Source organism: Babylonia areolata, chromosome 4 (assembly GCF_041734735.1).
Source record: "Babylonia areolata isolate BAREFJ2019XMU chromosome 4, ASM4173473v1, whole genome shotgun sequence".
Lineage (NCBI taxonomy): Eukaryota > Metazoa > Mollusca > Gastropoda > Neogastropoda > Buccinidae > Babylonia > Babylonia areolata.
Window position 1 is genome coordinate 10651686 of NC_134879.1, and position 18124 is coordinate 10669809.

General features: G+C 43.3%; 1 protein-coding gene across 1 annotated transcript in view; it reads left to right on the top strand.

The window, feature by feature from the left end:
• Window positions 1-12051: 12051 nt before the first annotated feature.
• Window positions 12052-18124, top strand: part of LOC143281388 (putative G-protein coupled receptor CG31760) — a 69496-nt gene continuing 63423 nt past the window's right edge. The window contains exon 1 of the mRNA XM_076586595.1: window positions 12052-12378. Within this exon, the coding sequence (XP_076442710.1) occupies window positions 12243-12378 (136 nt within the window). The 5' untranslated portion in view covers window positions 12052-12242. The remainder of the gene's footprint in view (window positions 12379-18124) is intronic.

Consider the following 18124-nt stretch of genomic DNA (forward strand, 5'->3'; position numbering starts at 1 on the left):
TCAACACAAGATGTAGACTCACACACACACACACTCGCGCGCAAGCACACCTTGCCTGCTGAAGGTATATGAACATGTGCACGCTTAAAAATAGTAACAATAATAGAAGTTAAAAAAAAATTAAGATAAAACATAGAATGGCTGGAAATAAATGCGTTTTCAAAGAGATTTTTTTTTTTTAAAGAATGGCAAGAAACAGCACGACGGACAGGAAACGGGAGTGCGTTCCATAAGGAAGAAGTCTGGAAAGAGAATGTGCGTTTTCCTTATGGTCTGGTTCTGTGCATGCATACGTTGTATGTGTGTGTGTGTGAGTGTGTGTGTGTGTGTGTGTGTGTGTGTGTGTGTGTGTGTGTGTGTGTGTGTGTGTGTGTGTGTGTGTGTGTGTGCATTTTACTTATATATACGATTTATTCCCTTGATGTTTTTATTAATGTATTGTTGTACAATACCTTACGGTCTTAACGTGTGTGTGTGTGTGTGTGTGCGTGCGTGCGTGCGCGCATGTCATTTTTAGTAATCTATACCCTTTTTTTGTTGGATGTTTTCATTTGTAAATATTGTTGTACAATACCCTATTGTCTTAACATGAGTATGTGTGTGTGCGGAGCGGGCGTTAGTCTATCGTCAGCTATTGGGAATTATTATTTGACTAGTTTTAACTCTTTCCATACGAACGGCGAAAGAGACGACGTTAACAGCGTTTCACCCTCTCTTCTTATGTTGCGCGTGATGATTTTATGCCAGTGTTTACAACGAGCCTGTGATTGCACAACTTAATTTCCATGTGGATTAATAAAGTGTTTTTGATTGATTGATTTGATTGAAGGGGGGGGGGGAATCTTTAACAGTCACCAGTTACATATTAACCCGCGACTCGTAAAATGCTGTGCCAATTTAAAATAATAAATTGGAAAAAAAAGCTACATGATTAACAACAAAAAGAAGAACGACAATATTTTCATGCAGATTTAATTCTGTACACATCTTTGTCACTGATTCTAATAGAGTACTCATATGATGTACACATCTTAGTCACTGATTCTAATAGAGTACTCATATGATGTACACATCTTTGTCACTGATTCTAATAGAGTACTCATATGATGTACACATCTTAGTTTCCGATTCTAATAGAGTACTCATATGATGTACACATCTTTGTCACTGATTCTAATAGAGTACTCATATGATGTACACATCTTAGTCACTGATTCTAATAGAGTACTCATATGATGTACACATCTTAGTCACTGATTCTAATAGAGTACTCATATGATGTACACATCTTAGTCACTGATTCTAATAGAGTACTCACTGATGTACACATCTTAGTCACTGATTCTAATAGAGTACTCATATGATGTACACATCTTAGTCTCTGATTCTAATAGAGTACTCATATGATGTACACATCTTTGTCACTGATTCTAATAGAGTACTCATATGATGTACACATCTTAGTCTCTGATTCTAATAGAGTACTCATATGATGTACACATCTTGTCACTGATTCTAATCTTCACACCTTTGTCACTGATTCTAATAGAGTACTCATATGATGTACACATCTTAGTCACTGATTCTAATAGAGTACTCATATGATGTACACATCTTAGTCACTGATTCTAATAGAGTACTCATATGATCTACACATCTTAGTCTCTGGTTCTATTATAGTACTCACATCAACGCAGACGGTTAATAAAACCAAAGTGAGGAACGTTTCCATAAAAGAAAATCTGACACACTGTAAACGTTTGAATCCTGACATGACACTATGCGCGGTGTTTGTGTGTTGCAGACCATATTTCTGTTCAAACGTGGCTCACAAGTTGTTGTTGTTGTTCTGTATGTGTGTGTGTGGGGGTGGGGGGGGGGGGGCTTCGTCCGTTGTTTTCTGCTTGCATTAGTATCTGATCGCTGATGGGAGAACTTTTTTTTCTTTTTTTTTTTTGCGAATCTGTGTGCTGCCCGTGTACTACCAAGAGCAGAATCAGGTCAAAATAAACCACGCCTGAACAACAATATTATTCACTCCTGTGTGAGCTGGTGTCAAGCTTCCCAGAGTGGGAAAATACCCACGGGACAAATAACTCTGTCGACATCCGCCTCCACAAAACGTGCGCAACCATATATATAATTCATCAACAGGCCAAAAATATCAGTTAGCGATCGCGTGACATTGAACGTCTGTAGGCACGGTATCAGTTTTGATGGGTTTGTCGTGTACTGTCTTCGATGTCGTCCACAAAACAGTGTTAATAAGGCTACCTTTAATCAGTTCCACACAGAAAGCATTGGGAAGCAAATATTTCTCCACACACAGAGGGGGAAAAATTAATAACATTCACACACAAAGTAGCTGACAATCACTTCAGCTGTGCAGTTCAGCTGACAATCGCTTCACCTGTGCAGTTCATGAAGGCGAACCCAGTCTGAACTCTAAAGGGATACTGCATCACTGTCACCGATCATTTGAGAGCGTCTCTTCACCTGTCTGTTGTTCTAGATCCAATGGATGCGTCAGAGTTCCGAGCGGATGTTTCCAATTTCTCAGCCAATGAGGTGTTGTTGATTTTTTGGAGTGTTTGCTGTTCCGGAAAACCGCAGCGTCTGAGAATATTGACGGTACTCACAGGCGAGAAAGTCCACCCTTACGAGTGATGATGGGAGTAGCAGCCCACGAACGCAGAAGAAAAAATGATGTATGTAGTTATCACGACGGCATTGAGAATAAACATCAGATAACTACAGGAAAAAAAAAGTAAACACTGCAATCGGGGCTGTTGACAGTGAAACTGATCATGTTAATAATCTGAAAGGCAGTGGATGTCAGAATCCCGATAATGTACCTCTTCTGTGGGGTCTTGGCAATGAGATATATGAGGTCCAACTATGAAATCATTTTTGAAGGGCAAACACTTCCCAGACGATGAAACGCTTATTTCCGAGGTCAAGTGGTGGCTTCTGACGCAATCTGCAGACTTCAACAGGCAAGGTCTTCACAGCTGCATAAAGCGATGGGAGAAGTGTGTCGCAACTGGTGGCACCTCTGTAGAGAAAGACTAGTATTTGTGCCAAGTTTCATGGGAAATCTTTCATGAACATCCCTCGTATCTGTGTACGATTTAGAAGTACGTCTGCACAAACGTAGTTCTCGACTTCTTGTTGTCGTTACTTTAATTAAATGATGAATGGAGTTAAAACTTAAATAACGCATATCCTCAGTCAGCCACCAAGGCCAAAGCGTCTTACAAACACGGAGACGTTTGCACAACAGGCTGCCTACCTGCGTGAAGCTGAGTGAGCTGGCGTTAGGTGCTCATCATTCGTTTCCTGCATCATTCAGTCAGGCTTCAGTCACACACACACACACACACACACACACACACACACACACACACACACACACACACACACACACACACTTTTGTCGATTTCAGACGGAAACAATAATGGCGGAGAAAGGCTGTCGCTAAAAGTTCAGTCTCAGTTTCAAGGAGGTGCCCCAACGTGATCAGTCTATCGATATAGGCTACACCACGTTTGCTTTTAACAGGAACAGATGTCTGACCCATGCATGAACTCATGGTGCTGCTTAGGCCTTGAGAGCCTACCCTAGCTTTATATATAAACAAAAGGAATTAAATGAAAATAAAATAGATATTCAACTCGCCTAAAATATCATCTTTGCGTTATCTAGTATAGGCACGACAACATATATATTGGCCGCTTTATCCTTCCGCAGTCATTTCATCTGTCGCAGATAATGAATGTCGTTTAACTGAACAATGCCGTTTCTGTTTGTTTTTCGTTCTCATTTCAGAATGACACTGTCAGTTCAGCAATCTTCTGTTTGTTTGGGTTGTTGTTGTTTGTTTTTTTGTTTGTTTGTTGTTGTTGTTTTTTTTTTGGGGGGGTTCATACCGTTTCTGTTTGTTTTTCGTTTTCATTTCTTTTTGTTGGTGTCAACAATGATTTCCATGGATAATCAGTTGGAATACTGTGTAAAACACGGACCCCCTCCCTCCCCCTCCCTCCCCCTCCACCCTCACCCCGCAGCCCCCCCCCTTCCCCCGCTCTCCCCCCCCCCCCCCCCAATATTCTTTCATCTTCACTTCACATGATCACTGACCGAGTTGTGGCGTATCGTGCACTGTTCGACATTAATCTGCATTGAACAGACACGCACATCGAAGAGAGAGAGAGAGAGGGGGGGAGAGAGAGAACCCCCCACGCCCCCACACACGTGCGCGTGCGAACAGTTCTGTCAGAGGCTTCTCTCGATCCCTAAATTAGGATCCACCCTGCCTGTCTCTTCATCTATGTATGTTTGTGGCTCAATCTATCTCTCTGTGGCTTTGTGGCTCCTTTTATTTGGCCCACGCGTGTGAATAAAGGGACTTCACGAGAGAACCCTGTTTCGATTGTCTGTACAAAGACACAAAGAGATTTGATTGCATCCATGTTCAAAGACAGAGCAGATTGTTGTGTTGTTCACTCACTCATCCTCACGCACCACTGTGTATTACCAAAGACCGAAACACTCAGTGAAAGCAACAACACGTTCTCAAAGCAACAAGAAAAGTAAATAGAAATAAAAGCTAGGGGGTGGAGGGAGGGGTGGACATGAGATAATAATTACATGATTATTTACATAAATCAAATGTTGAAAACTTACCAAGCTAAAAGAAAGAAAAAAAAGAGGTATACATAATAAGTGATAAGTTTTTACCTTCCCGATAAAAATGAAGTTTGATTAATCACAACGCGACAGAATACTAACACCCAGTTTATTTATTTTTATCGGCCGTAACAAACAACCAACAAGACTCATAACTATGTATTGTTATGACACCAGCCAGGCACGCAGCTTATTTATTGTCATCTCCCGTAACAAACAACAACAAGACTCATGATCATATACTGTTATGACACCGCCAGGAAACGCCAGTGGCGAAATCCGCCTGGGGCGGTTCAGGTTCTAGGACATGACTGAGAACGTGGATCTTACAGACACTGTTCGAGAACACGAATGAAATAATTGTTGAAAGGAGGCCTTTAAATTGTGATCGCGGAATGCTTTGAGCAAAGACTTCTTCAATTAGTGCGTACTGACAAAAGAAATCAATGTATAAAAGAAACTACTGAAATTTCTCTGCTCTGGGTATTTGTCCGCCATATTGCAAGCGTGTTGGATTCTGTGTCACATGTTCCAGAAGTATGTGGATCTTTTGTTAAAAACTTCCCACACCGGAAAGCTGTGATGAAGTCGAGGAAAGGTTAAAACGTCGATGGATTCGGTCTTAACATTTACCTCCAGACTTAAACTGTGAAATGTCGATCAGTATTGACAGAACTTCAGAGGCAACATTCACATCCCAGCACATACCCATTTCGGTTCGACAATGCTGATGGAAAGCAAAAGGGTTCATTAAAAACTGTTGTTTTTCTTGAGGATTGTGAATAGTGCAGACCACAGCTGCCCATGATCAGTCACGACTTTGGAATAATTGTGTTGTCTGTCTGTTTGAACTCTGAATGAATGATAAAGATCGTGATTTCCCACGAACGTTATTGTTTGATGTTCTGCACATCATTAACTTCTTGTTAGATGGCGGGCGGGTGTCACCCAGCACCTCTCGCTCTTTAAGGAGGGTTTTAGGGTGTCCTTTTTTCTTTTATTAAAAAAAAGAAAATCAATGGGAATCACACATGAGCTAAGGAAATTTTGTCTCTCTTCATTTTTAGTTCCAGTTTCAGTTTCATTTGCAATTTCCGTTGCACTTCCCAGCACCGAAAACCATTGACTCAGTGTGACTGGCGAGTTTCACAGCTGTCAGCCTCATCTGGCTGTTGCGGGTCTTGTGTGGCACTTGGGGGAAACCTGTGTGCCGCTTGGGGGAAACCTGTGTGCCGCTTGGGGGAAACCTGTGTGCCGTGTGCCGCTTGGGGGAAACCTGTGTGCCGCTTGGGGGAAACCTGTGTGCCGCTTGGGGAAACCTGTGTGCCGCTTGGGGGAAACCTGTGTGCCGCTTGGGGGAAACCTGTGTGCCGCTTGGGGGAAACCTGTGTGGCGCTTGGGGGAAACCTGTTGGAGATCGTGAAGAATTATTCCTTATTCTGAAGATGTCGATCGTTCGGCCTTTAGTACTGCACAGTTCTCATATTTCTCGCTTTTCCTCAGTGACGATCGACATTTTAGCTGGCTTGTCTGAACTCAGCAAACAGGATCCCAGTTTGGACGACAAAGAGTGTCAGAGTGTTGCCATGTTGTTGACTCTGTGTGTGTGTGTGTGTGTGTGAGGGAGGGAGAAAGACAGACAGACAGGGAGACATGAAGGAGAGACAGACAGATAGAAAGAGATGATTTGTACAGGTCAGTAGAGCTGGCACCGCACATCGACATCATCACTGCTCACCGGCTGTCAGACACACTGTGGGCCAACAGACTCACTATTGGTCTCCTGTGTGATCAAAGAAAATGTGAACTTTGAAATGGCAGTAGCTCAGAACTGTGTTGACGGAGCGTTCCTCCATTGGTATTTTGGGAGTCAGGAGGTAAAAAAAAAAAAAAAAAAAAAAAAACAAGAGAGGCAAGGCCTTCAAGACTCACTTGTGATACACTTTTTAAAAAAAATCCAAGCTTTTTATGTATTGAGTATAATTTCAAAATGTAATGTTTAAGATGAGAAAGATCAGTTTAAAGCAAATTAAGTCCCCTAGCATTAATTACAGAGTAATTTCCCTTTTTTACTATCTGCACCAAAACGTTTGCAAAATAAATAAAACTTCCATGCTTAGCAAAAGAAGTTCCTGTTTGAACAAAAAATGATAATAATGACTGCTCTTGTTGTTGGGTCAGAATATCAGATCAAAGTGCCAAGTTTAGAGAATACAAAAAATATAAATATAACAGTAAATGCAGTTTGCATATAATTAGGCTTCTTTTTTTTCTTTTCTTTTTTTTGTGCCCATCCCAGAGGTGCAATATTGTTTTAAACAAGATGACTGGAAAGAACTGAATTTTTCCTATTTTTATGCCTAATTTGGTGTCAACTGACAAAGTATTTGCAGAGAAAATGTCAATGTTAAAGTTTACCACGGACACACACACACACACACACACACACACACACACAAGTGAGTCAAAAAACTACACAAAAAAATGTGTTATAAGCATTAACTGTGAAAACCATTTTTAACCAGTTTCCAATGTTAGGATCTCACAGAAAAGCTTGATATCAGAATGGGTGTGTGTCTCAGAAATGAGCTGTCTTCAGCTGGCATCTTTGGACACGGGAGGTCACAAGCGATGTAAAAGGGTGTGTACACACATTTTCCGGTCCGACTATTTTTTTAATCAATTTCCCAGGTAGCGAATCTTGCAGAAAATGCGAATCTTTCATTTGATGTAACTCGGAACTGAGCTGATGCGGTTGTCTCTATCTGGTATTTTTGCATCTGGCAGGTGAAAAAAATGTAGAAAAAATGTTTTCCAGACATGGTTGGACCTCCTTTCAGAACCCACAGAATTATCCGCCTTTTGTCCATAGTGTGGCGCCACTGAACGTAGCTCTTAAGAACAATGTCATTGATCCACGTTTTCGGTTTCTGTGTACTATTCTGGCTTATGTTTACAATTTATGAATTCGTTTGAAAATGTGTGAGTGCATATCAAAACGGCATGATGTTGATCTAATGTTGAGCAATGTCTGATATGATCTTTTCGTATTGTATTGTATTGTATTGTATTACTAATTTTTGTCACAACAGATTTCTCGGTGTGAAATTCGGGCTGCTCTCACCAGGGAGAGCGCGTCGCTACACTGAGAGCGCCCCCACCCCCACCCAGACCCCCCTCCCCCGCCCTCCACCCCCCGCCCTTTTTTTCTGCATGCAGTTTGTGTTTTTTTGTTTGTTTGTTTGTTTGTTTTCCTACCGAAGTGGGTTTTTCTACAGAATGTTGCCAGGGACAACCCTTTTTTTTGCCGTGGGTTCTTTTAAGTGCGGTAAATGCATTCTGCACACGGGACCTCGGTTTATCGTCTCATCCGAATGACTAGCGTCCAGACCACCACTCAAGGTCTAGTGGAGGGGAAGAAAATACTGTCGAGTGTACCGGGATTCGAACCAGTGTGCTCAGATTCGTTCGCTTCCTCGGCGGACGCGTTGCAAGTTCCAGGCCATGTCTCTCTCTGTTTGTTGACACCAGTTCGATATTACCTGGAGCAGACGAAGAAAAAAAACAAGCTGAGTCACTGTTGTTTCAACCAGGGGTTATATTCCTACGTCATGCATATATGTAGATAAACCTGACTGAAGCCTGACATATATGGGGGGGGGGGGATCGTTACTTTTTCTCAAACAGTATCTTATCTGGCTATACGCGTTCCAGGTGAAAGCTTTTCCAATTTACTTAAGAGCACGAGCAGCGTACGGACCCTGTACAAATAAGAAGGGGAAACACGCACGCACGCACCACACACCCTCGCAATTGGCTGGAATCATCTGAAAGGTCAGTAGACATTCCAGCCTATAAAATTAAATCAAACATTTTGGTTGACATGCTTATGACGGTCTGTTAAAACAGACCCAGTGAATTTACAGCTTGAAAGTTTGCGTATATAATTTTGTTCTAGTCGTGGTTACGTTTTCCTGTCTGGTCGATGTAATTGAAGGCTTCTTTATGATTTTTTTTTTCCCCCCAAAGATCAATAAAGCACTTGCCCACAGACGCACACACACACACACACACACACACACACACACACACACACACACACACACACACACACACACAGAGAGAGAGAGAGAGAGAGAGAAGTCGATGTAATTAAAGGCTTCTTTAACGGATGTGTTTTTTTTTTTCAAAGATCAATAAAATACTTGCCTGCAGACAGACAGACAGACAGACAGATAACAAACACACAGCCAGCTCATTTTCATTAACGGGCACACACACACACACACACACACACACACACACACACACACACACACACACACACACACACACGTACTGCCGTCTCTCGTTGTGACATGACATGTATCTAACGTGTAAATCATGCGTTGGGTAGTGTGGAAACGTTCCAATCTTTCCATTTTAGTTTACTCAGTGATAAGAGAGAGAGAGAGGAATCAATCAATCAATCAATCAAAAACACTTTATTAATCCACATGGAAATTAAGTTGTGCAATCACAGGCTCATTATAAACACTGGCATAAAATCATGCACAACATAAGAAGAGATTAAAACTATTCAAATAAGAATTCCCAATAGCTGACGATATACTAACCCCCACCCCCACCCCCCACACCCCCACTCACACATACTCATGTTAAGACAATAGGGTATTGCACAACAATATTAACAAATGAAAACATCCAACAAAAAAAGAGTATAAGATTACTAAAAATGGCATGCGCGCACGCACGCACACACACCCACACACACACACACACATGTGCGCGCGCACACACACACACACACACACACACACACGTTAAGACCATAAGGTATTGTACAACAATACATAAATAAAAACATCAAGGGAATAAATCGTATATATAATTTAAATGCACGCACACACACACACACACACACACACACACACACACACACACACTCATTCACACACATACTCACACACACACACACACAAACAACGTATGCATGCACATAACATATGTCACGCCAATAAGATTAGAACATTAAGATACATGAAATCCAAGTAAAATAAGAAAATATTTAAAAATCACTTCCGATCACACACACACACAGACAGGAACGAAAGGAAAGGAATTTTGTCTCAAGAATGAACGTTATTGGATTGGTTGGCTAAGCCCTCTGGGAAAATAGGTGTATAAACGAGCAACAACAACAACAAAAAACTAATAAAAGTACACAGAAATAAATACATGCTCAGGTCATATTCCACATACAAGCAGAGAGAGAAAGAGAGAAACACACACACACACACACACACACACACACACACACACACACACACACACATGGAAGAAGATTATAACAGTTTCATTAACACCAGTTGTCATCAATACAGACTGGAAACTGGTGTCAAATTTGAAAGATTCACAAGAAAATCGTGGAAATCGTGGAAATTCCCTTTTTTTAAAAAGTTCAGATCATCTCTCTTTTTTTTTGGGGGGGGGGGGGGGGGGTTCTAGTAATACTATCCCAGAACTAACGCCCAGAATAGGTAAGATTTGATTTACATAGAGTAATTGTTGTGAAGGAGATGTTTATTTATGAGAGTCGATAATTTTTTTTTAAAGATGATTTCTTAAATAATAATTATAATATTAGAGAAACAGACAGAATCAGAGAGTGACATTGACCCAGAAAGGCGCAACGGTCTTTGTTACTTGGCCTAACGGTCACAAACCAGACAGACAGACAGACAGACAGAGACACAGACCAAAAGAGACAACGACCTTTGTCACAAGGCACAGATGACACTAACGAGAGAAACAGACACAATCAGACACGCACACCACCCCAACCCCCAACCCCCAACCCCACCCCCGCAAACACACACACGGACGGATGGATGGATGGATGGATATATGCAATGACCGTTGTAACAAGGCCTAATTGTCACAGATGTTTGAAATCGGTTAAAAACATCCAGAGGTTGCCACCCGGACACGAATGCCAGAGGGCATCGACCATCAGTTTGCACCTTGTGTGCCGTCATTCGGAAACTTAACGTTGCCATCAAAAAATCAATCTTTAATTGCAAGACGAGCTTATCTTGTGAGCGATGTTGAAGTGTAATTCGGTACGCGCATTATTCGCCTTTTGCTTTCCTTCAGTTCGGAGCAGTGGCTGCATTGACTCGCGGCTCAGACATATTTGATATATCCATTTCTGGGCAACTGAACAATGATCATGGTGAGCTGTTGTGTTTGAAAGAATGTGTGAACACTTTCAAATGGTCTCATTCATAAAATAGTTATTTGTTTTCAGTTTGTTGCGGTTACAAGTTGCGACAGCTACTGGGCTGAGTTCGTTTAACAACACGAGACTTGTGATGTTAACATTTTTTTGTGACTTCGGGTTATCTGCCTTTTTGTCATGTTCAATGCTGATAAAAACACCATCACCACCACTACCACCACCACCAACAACAACAACAACAGCAAGACAACAACAACAACGACAAAAACCAACGTTCTTTGACGATTCGCCGTTCAATAGCACCTGTTTGTCCTTTACACCATTGTTCTCGTAAATTCCGACCAGCAATTTCAGGTAAGTAGTGTCTCGAAGATCAATGAAAGTGTTGTTCTGACCTGCCAAGTAATTTTACTGTTCCCACAGCTTGCCCGTTTTGAAGACTTCATTCCACACAGATGAAAATCCTTCACTTACTCAGAGACAGTGTTTGTATTATTTGCACTGTCTTCCCCGCGCTGGCGTAATATTTCTCCCAGTCGGATTAAGATAAGGAAACAGGAATAGCGATGTTCTCGCGAATCAATAGTAATTTCACCAGCACTTTTTACGTAAAGTTTTATGTGGGGAATCAACACTAATTCCACAGAGGTCAAACTTTTTTGTGTAATATATGGGAAATCAACAACAATCTCATAAATGTAGGACTTTCTATGTAGCATTACTTGCGGGAAATCAATAGCAATTTCAAAAAATGGGGCTTTTATGTAACATCATATGTGGTAAAATCTATAGTAATGTCACAGAGGTAGGACTTTATGTCACGTTTTATGTGGGAAACCAGTAGTAAATTCACAAAGATTGGGCTTTTATGCAGCGTTTTATTTGAGAAATCAGCAGCAATTTCACAGAGGTAGATTTTTTTTTATGTAACGTTTCATATGGGGAACCAATAGTAATTTCAGAGAGGTAGAGGGGACACAAACTCATACACACACAGACACAGACACACACACACACACACACACACACACGCACGCACGCACGCACGCACGCACGTACGCACGCACGCACGTACGCGCGCGTCTAAAACGAATGTTTGCCATTTTCAGAACGTTGACGACTGACGAAACTCAACAACAACAAGAGTTGTGGAAAAGTAGCATGCGGGATGCTGTAAACATTTGATTGACCTTGAACTACCCTGGTCCCACCGTCGTCACGTTGACACGCGGATGTCAAGACTGGTGGACTGCCGGCTTTTAACCGTCCACGACTGGAGGTAGGTGACTGAAGAGGAAGACCCAGTGGTTCAGCATGTGGGGGAGGCGCGACCAGCCTTGGGACTGCACGGTTCAGCTGGCGCTGGTGCTGGTGGTGACGGTGATGATGCTGCTGCTGCTGAAGGGAACGGAAAGCAAGGAGCAGACTCAGCAGTCTCGGGACGTGGCTGGTAAGTGGACTTTTTTTTTCTTTGCTATGTTCCACTTCTCTCTCTCTCTCTCTCTCTCTCTCTCTCTCTCTCTCTCTCTCTCTCTCTCTCTCTCTCTCTCCTTTTTTTCGATTCAAAGAAGCCGACATTTGTATCGTTTTTGAATATGCACGGAGAAAGTGCAAATTAACTGAATATGTATAGGTTTACTTTTCTTTTTTTTCATACTTTTCTTTTAGGGTGATCACGCCGTGAGTTTGTCGAACGTGGGTATAGCCGTTTTCGACTTAAGTGTTTTCTATTGTCTTGCAGCAGGTTTGTTGCTGCGACTTTGATACATATATTCATGCTGTTTGGTTTGTTTTTATGTGTTAAACGATTATTCTGATGTGTCCCATGCCAATAGGACTGTAATGTCAATGGCATTAAAACATTTTTCAGTTTCAGTTTCTCTCCTTTTTTTTTTCTGCCCTATCATCTGCTCCGTTTGAGTCATTACAACCACGCCGCTCACTCCCGGAGTCCACCCACACACACACACGCCCTCCCCCCCTCACCCATATCCACATCCACATCACTTTCCACCGATCCTCTCAGATGTGTCTCTCTTACGGAACTGACGGTGGCAGAATGGTTAAGACCCCGTGTCTGTCAATACAGTGTCTGTGGGGGGAGCTAGGTTCGAATTCCGGTCTCGCCCTTTCCACCAAGTTTGACTTGAAAATCAAATTGTCTGAGGAAGGGCGCAATAGCCGAGTGGTTAAAACGTTTGACTTTCAATCTGAGGGTCTCCCGGTTTCGAATATCGGTGACGGCGCCTGGTGGGTAAAGGGTGGAGATTTTTCCCATCTCCCAGGTCAACATAATTTATGTGCAGACCTGTTAGTGCCGGAACCCCCTTTGTGTGTATACGCAAGCAGAAGATCAAATACGCACGTTAAAGTATTCTGGTGGGTTATGGAAACAAGAACATACCCAGCATGCACACCCCCGAAAGCGGAGTATGGCTGCCTACATGGCGGGGTAAAAACGGTCAGTAAAAGCCATCGGTAAAGAGCTGATCTGGGTAAGCACCAGAACGCAGAAGAAGAAAAGAAGAAAAAGAAGAAGTGTCATGTGATTAGCGCAACGAGGTCACTTGAGCATGTTTAAAGGCCGTGGGAACAAGATGTTTTTGCTGTGCAAATTTCCTACTTACCACTTTGATACGCGGTTAAGGGATATAATTCGATCTGCTAATACAGCTTGTAGTGAGTATAGTATTTAGAAGCATATGCTTTGGGTTTTCCCCACATCTTTGAACATCACATCCGCATTACATAAATAATTTGTGACCAGCTTGTGGAAGTGTATTGGTGTGATGCTTTGTAGTCTGAGGCAGCTATGTGTGCGATGCTGTTGGTACAAACAATGTATGTTAAATTGATGGTGGTTGGTGGTGTGTGTGTCAGTGATTGATGCCGTGGGTATAGTGTTTGTCCTGTGGCAATTTGTGTTGATGTAAACATTTGAAGTTCAACGAACAAACATTTTATGTAGCTGAGAGTGTTTGGTGTGTGTTTATGTCTTGTTAGTTTTATTATTATTTATCTCTGATAAACAACAGTACATAATACATACATTAAGCGCAGCATTATACTGTGATTGGGCCTGATTGGCGTGGGGCCGATTCTGTGCCAGCTATTCCAACGGAATGTGGGTAAACATGGAATCGTTGTGTACATTAGCTCTTGAAAATAAAACATTATTTTTATGCCTTGTAGGCCTGATTTGTCGTTGCGGTATTGCTCTGTCTTTGCTTTTTTTTTTTTGTGTGCTCCCTTATTGCACTTTCGTCGCGGACACAGTCGCTCACCCCCGAACTAACTTCTTTTTCTCTCTGTTTTGTCTTGTTCCGTTTGTCTTTGTGTTTGTCTTTTTTTTTTGTTTGTTGGCTGCCACTTTCCGCACTCGATGCACCGGCGTCTTAGGACCTCATGACCTTTGTTACCCCGCATTGGTCCTCTTCGTTTTCACGGAGTTTGCTCTTCGTTCTGCGTTGTGGCGCAACCCCACGTACCGATGCACACGGGCTTTTACGTGTATGACCGTTTTTACCCCGCCATGTAGGCAGCCATACTCTCGTTTTCGGGGGTGTGCATGCTGGGTATGTTCTTGTTTCCATAACCCACCGAACGCGGACATGGATTACAGGATCTTTAACGTGCGTATTTGATCTTCTGCTTGCATATACACACGAAGGGGGTTCAGGCACTAGCAGGTCTGCACATATATACCTGGGAGATCGTAAAAATCTCCACCCTTTACCCACCAGGCGCCGTCACCGTGATTCGAACCCGGGACCCTCAGATTGACAGTCCAACGCTTTAACCACTCGGCTGTTGCGCCCGTCACTGAGTTTGTCCGTTTATGTGTGTGTGTGTGTCAGCATGCCTGCTCATCAATCTCTCTGTATCTGCCTCTTTTGTTTGTTTCTTTGTTCGCCCTCTCCTTTCTCCACGTGTCTGTGCTGGCGTGTGTGAATGATAACTTGTTGGATTTTAGACGCAGATCTGAACCATCAGCCATCTCTTCTCGTCTTCCTAGCAGCCTCTTTGTGAAATGAACATTCACTCGTGTGTGCGAACAGAGCAAGAGACGCGTGCGCGCGCACACACACACACACACACACACACACACACACACACGCACACACTCACACACACACACACACACACACACACACACACACACACACACACACACACACACACACACACACACACACGCACACACACGACACACGCACACACACACACACCACACACTCACACACGCACACACTCTCACACACACACACACACACACACACACACGCACACACACTCACACACACACACAACACAAACGCACACACACACACACCACACACACACACACACACACACACACGCACACACTCACACACACACACACACACACACGCACGCACACACACACACACACACACACACACACACACACACACACACACACACACACACACGACACACACACATACACACACGCACACACACACCCAAATACAAACACACACACACACACACACACACACACACACACACACTGACACGCACGCGCTCACACATACGCGCGCGCACACACGCACACACACACACACACACACACACACACACACACACACACTGACACGCACGCGCGCACACACACACACACACACACACACACACATTCACACACACAAACGCGCGCACACACATACACACACGCATACACATCCACATACAAACACACACACACACACACTGACACACACTGACACGCACACACACACACTCACTCACACACACACGCGCGCGCGCGCGTGCTTATTCTCACATGCGTGCACAAGCGCGTTCACTCGTGTAATCACATGCTTCTTTTCTGTAGTCCTCTTCGTTCCTTCCGTGACGAATCCCTCCTGCCTGTTTGTTTGTCCCTATTTCTGTCTCACTGTCTCTGTCTCTATCTGCATCTGTCTCTGTCTATCTTTATCTCTCTCTCTTTCTCTCTCTCTCTCTTTCTTTGCCCCCCCCCTCCCCCACACCCCACCCCGCTGTTTTTTTTCCCCCCTATATTTTCAGCTCACTGGAATTGTCTCTTCACCTCACCCCCCCCTTCGTGAAATGCCATTGCCAGTACTGAGTAAAACATCCGTATGATTCCGAATCAATGCCAGCTGAAAGTCTCCTAATGTCCTTATGTATTTACAACAACAAAAAAAAAACAAAAAAAAACACCAACAGTAAAGACTATTTGCAAATACATCTCGGAAACCCGCATTAGCTAATTCTGGGGGTGGGGGGGCGGGGGGGGGGGAGTGTCAAGAATTACCGGAGAAAGCTTTCATCAGAACCCAGTATGGAAGCAACAGATGAATATGACGCTTATTTTAAACGTCCGGACAAATGGCGACCATTAGGGCACGCTTGGGTTGCTTTTCCTGAAGATCAATGGTCGGGACAGGGACAGATGGATGCAGCATTACCCGGCTGAAATTGGGATGCCATTACCGCCAACGGAAGGGGGTCCACTTCTGGCGAGAAATGTCTCCGGTGATTGATTTTAACATTCTGAAAAAAAAAAAAAAAAAGGGGGGGGGGCGGGGGGGGCGGGGGGGGGGGCGTTGGGGGGGGGGGAATTAACCCTCCCTGTCTGTCTTTCTGTCTCTGTCTATTTCTCTCTTTGCCTCTATCCGTCTCTTTGTCTGTCCGTCTATCTCTCTCTCTCTCTCTCTCTGTGCCTTTCTGTCTGTCTGTCTTTCTTTTATTTCCTGAACGCAGTTAGTAATTCTCTCACGCGATTTTGACTGACAGATTCGACGACATAGAAGCATTTTTTCATTACCCAAACACAAACGCCTTCTCTGTACTTCTAAGCATGTTTCAATACCCCAACAACAGAAACACCTTCTCTGTACAGAAGCATGTTTCAATACCCCAGCAAACACAAACGCCTTCTCTGTACAGAAGCATGTTTCAATACCCCAGCAAACAGAAACGCCTTCTCTGTACAGAAGCATGTTTCAATACCCCAGCAAACACAAACGCCTTCTCTGTACTTCTAAGCATGTTTCAATACCCCAGCAAACAGAAACGCCTTCTCTGTACAGAAGCATGTTTCAATACCCCAGCAAACACAAACGCCTTCTCTGTACAGAAGCATGTCTCAATACCCCAGCAAACACAAACGCCTTCTCTGTACAGAAGCATGTTTCAATACCCCAGCAAACACAAACGCCTTCTCTGTACACTGAGAAGCATGTTTCAATACCCCAGCAAACACAAACGCCTTCTCTGTACACTGAGAAGCATGTTTCAATACCCCAGCAAACACAAACGCCTTCTCTGTACAGAAGCATGTTTCAATACCCCAGCTAACAGAAACGCCTTCTCTGTACAGAAGCTTGTTTCAATACCCCAGCAAACAGAAACGCCTTCTCTGTACAGAAGCATGTTTCAATACCCCAGCAAACAGAAACGCCTTCTCTGTACTTCTAAGCATGTTTCAATACCCCAGCAAACACAAACGCCTTCTCTGTACACTGAGAAGCATGTTTCAATACCCCAGCAAACACAAACGCCTTCTCTGTACACTGAGAAGCATGTTTCAATACCCCAGCAAACACAAACGCCTTCTCTGTACACTGAGAAGCATGTTTCAATACCCCAGCAAACAGAAACGCCTTCTCTGTACACTGAGAAGCATGTTTCAATACCCCAGCAAACACAAACGCCTTCTCTGTACACTGAGAAGCATGTTTCAATACCCCAGCAAACACAAACGCCTTCTCTGTACACTGAGAAGCATGTTTCAATACCCCAGCAAACACAAACGCCTTCTCTGTACACTGAGAAGCATGTTTCAATACCCCAGCAAACAGAAACGCCTTCTCTGTACACTGAGAAGCATGTTTCGATACCCCAGCAAACAGAAACGCCTTCTCTGTACACTGAGAAGCATGTTTCAATACCCCAGCAAACAGAAACGCCTTCTCTGTACACTGAGAAGCATGTTTCAATACCCCAGCAAACACAAACGCCTTCTCTGTACACTGAGAAGCATGTTTCAATACCCCAGCAAACACAAACGCCTTCTCTGTACAGAAGCATGTTTCAATACCCCAGCAAACAGAAACGCCTTCTCTGTACTTCTAAGCATGTTTCAATACCCCAGCAAACAGAAACGCCTTCTCTGTACTTCTAAGCATGTTTCAATACCCCAGCAA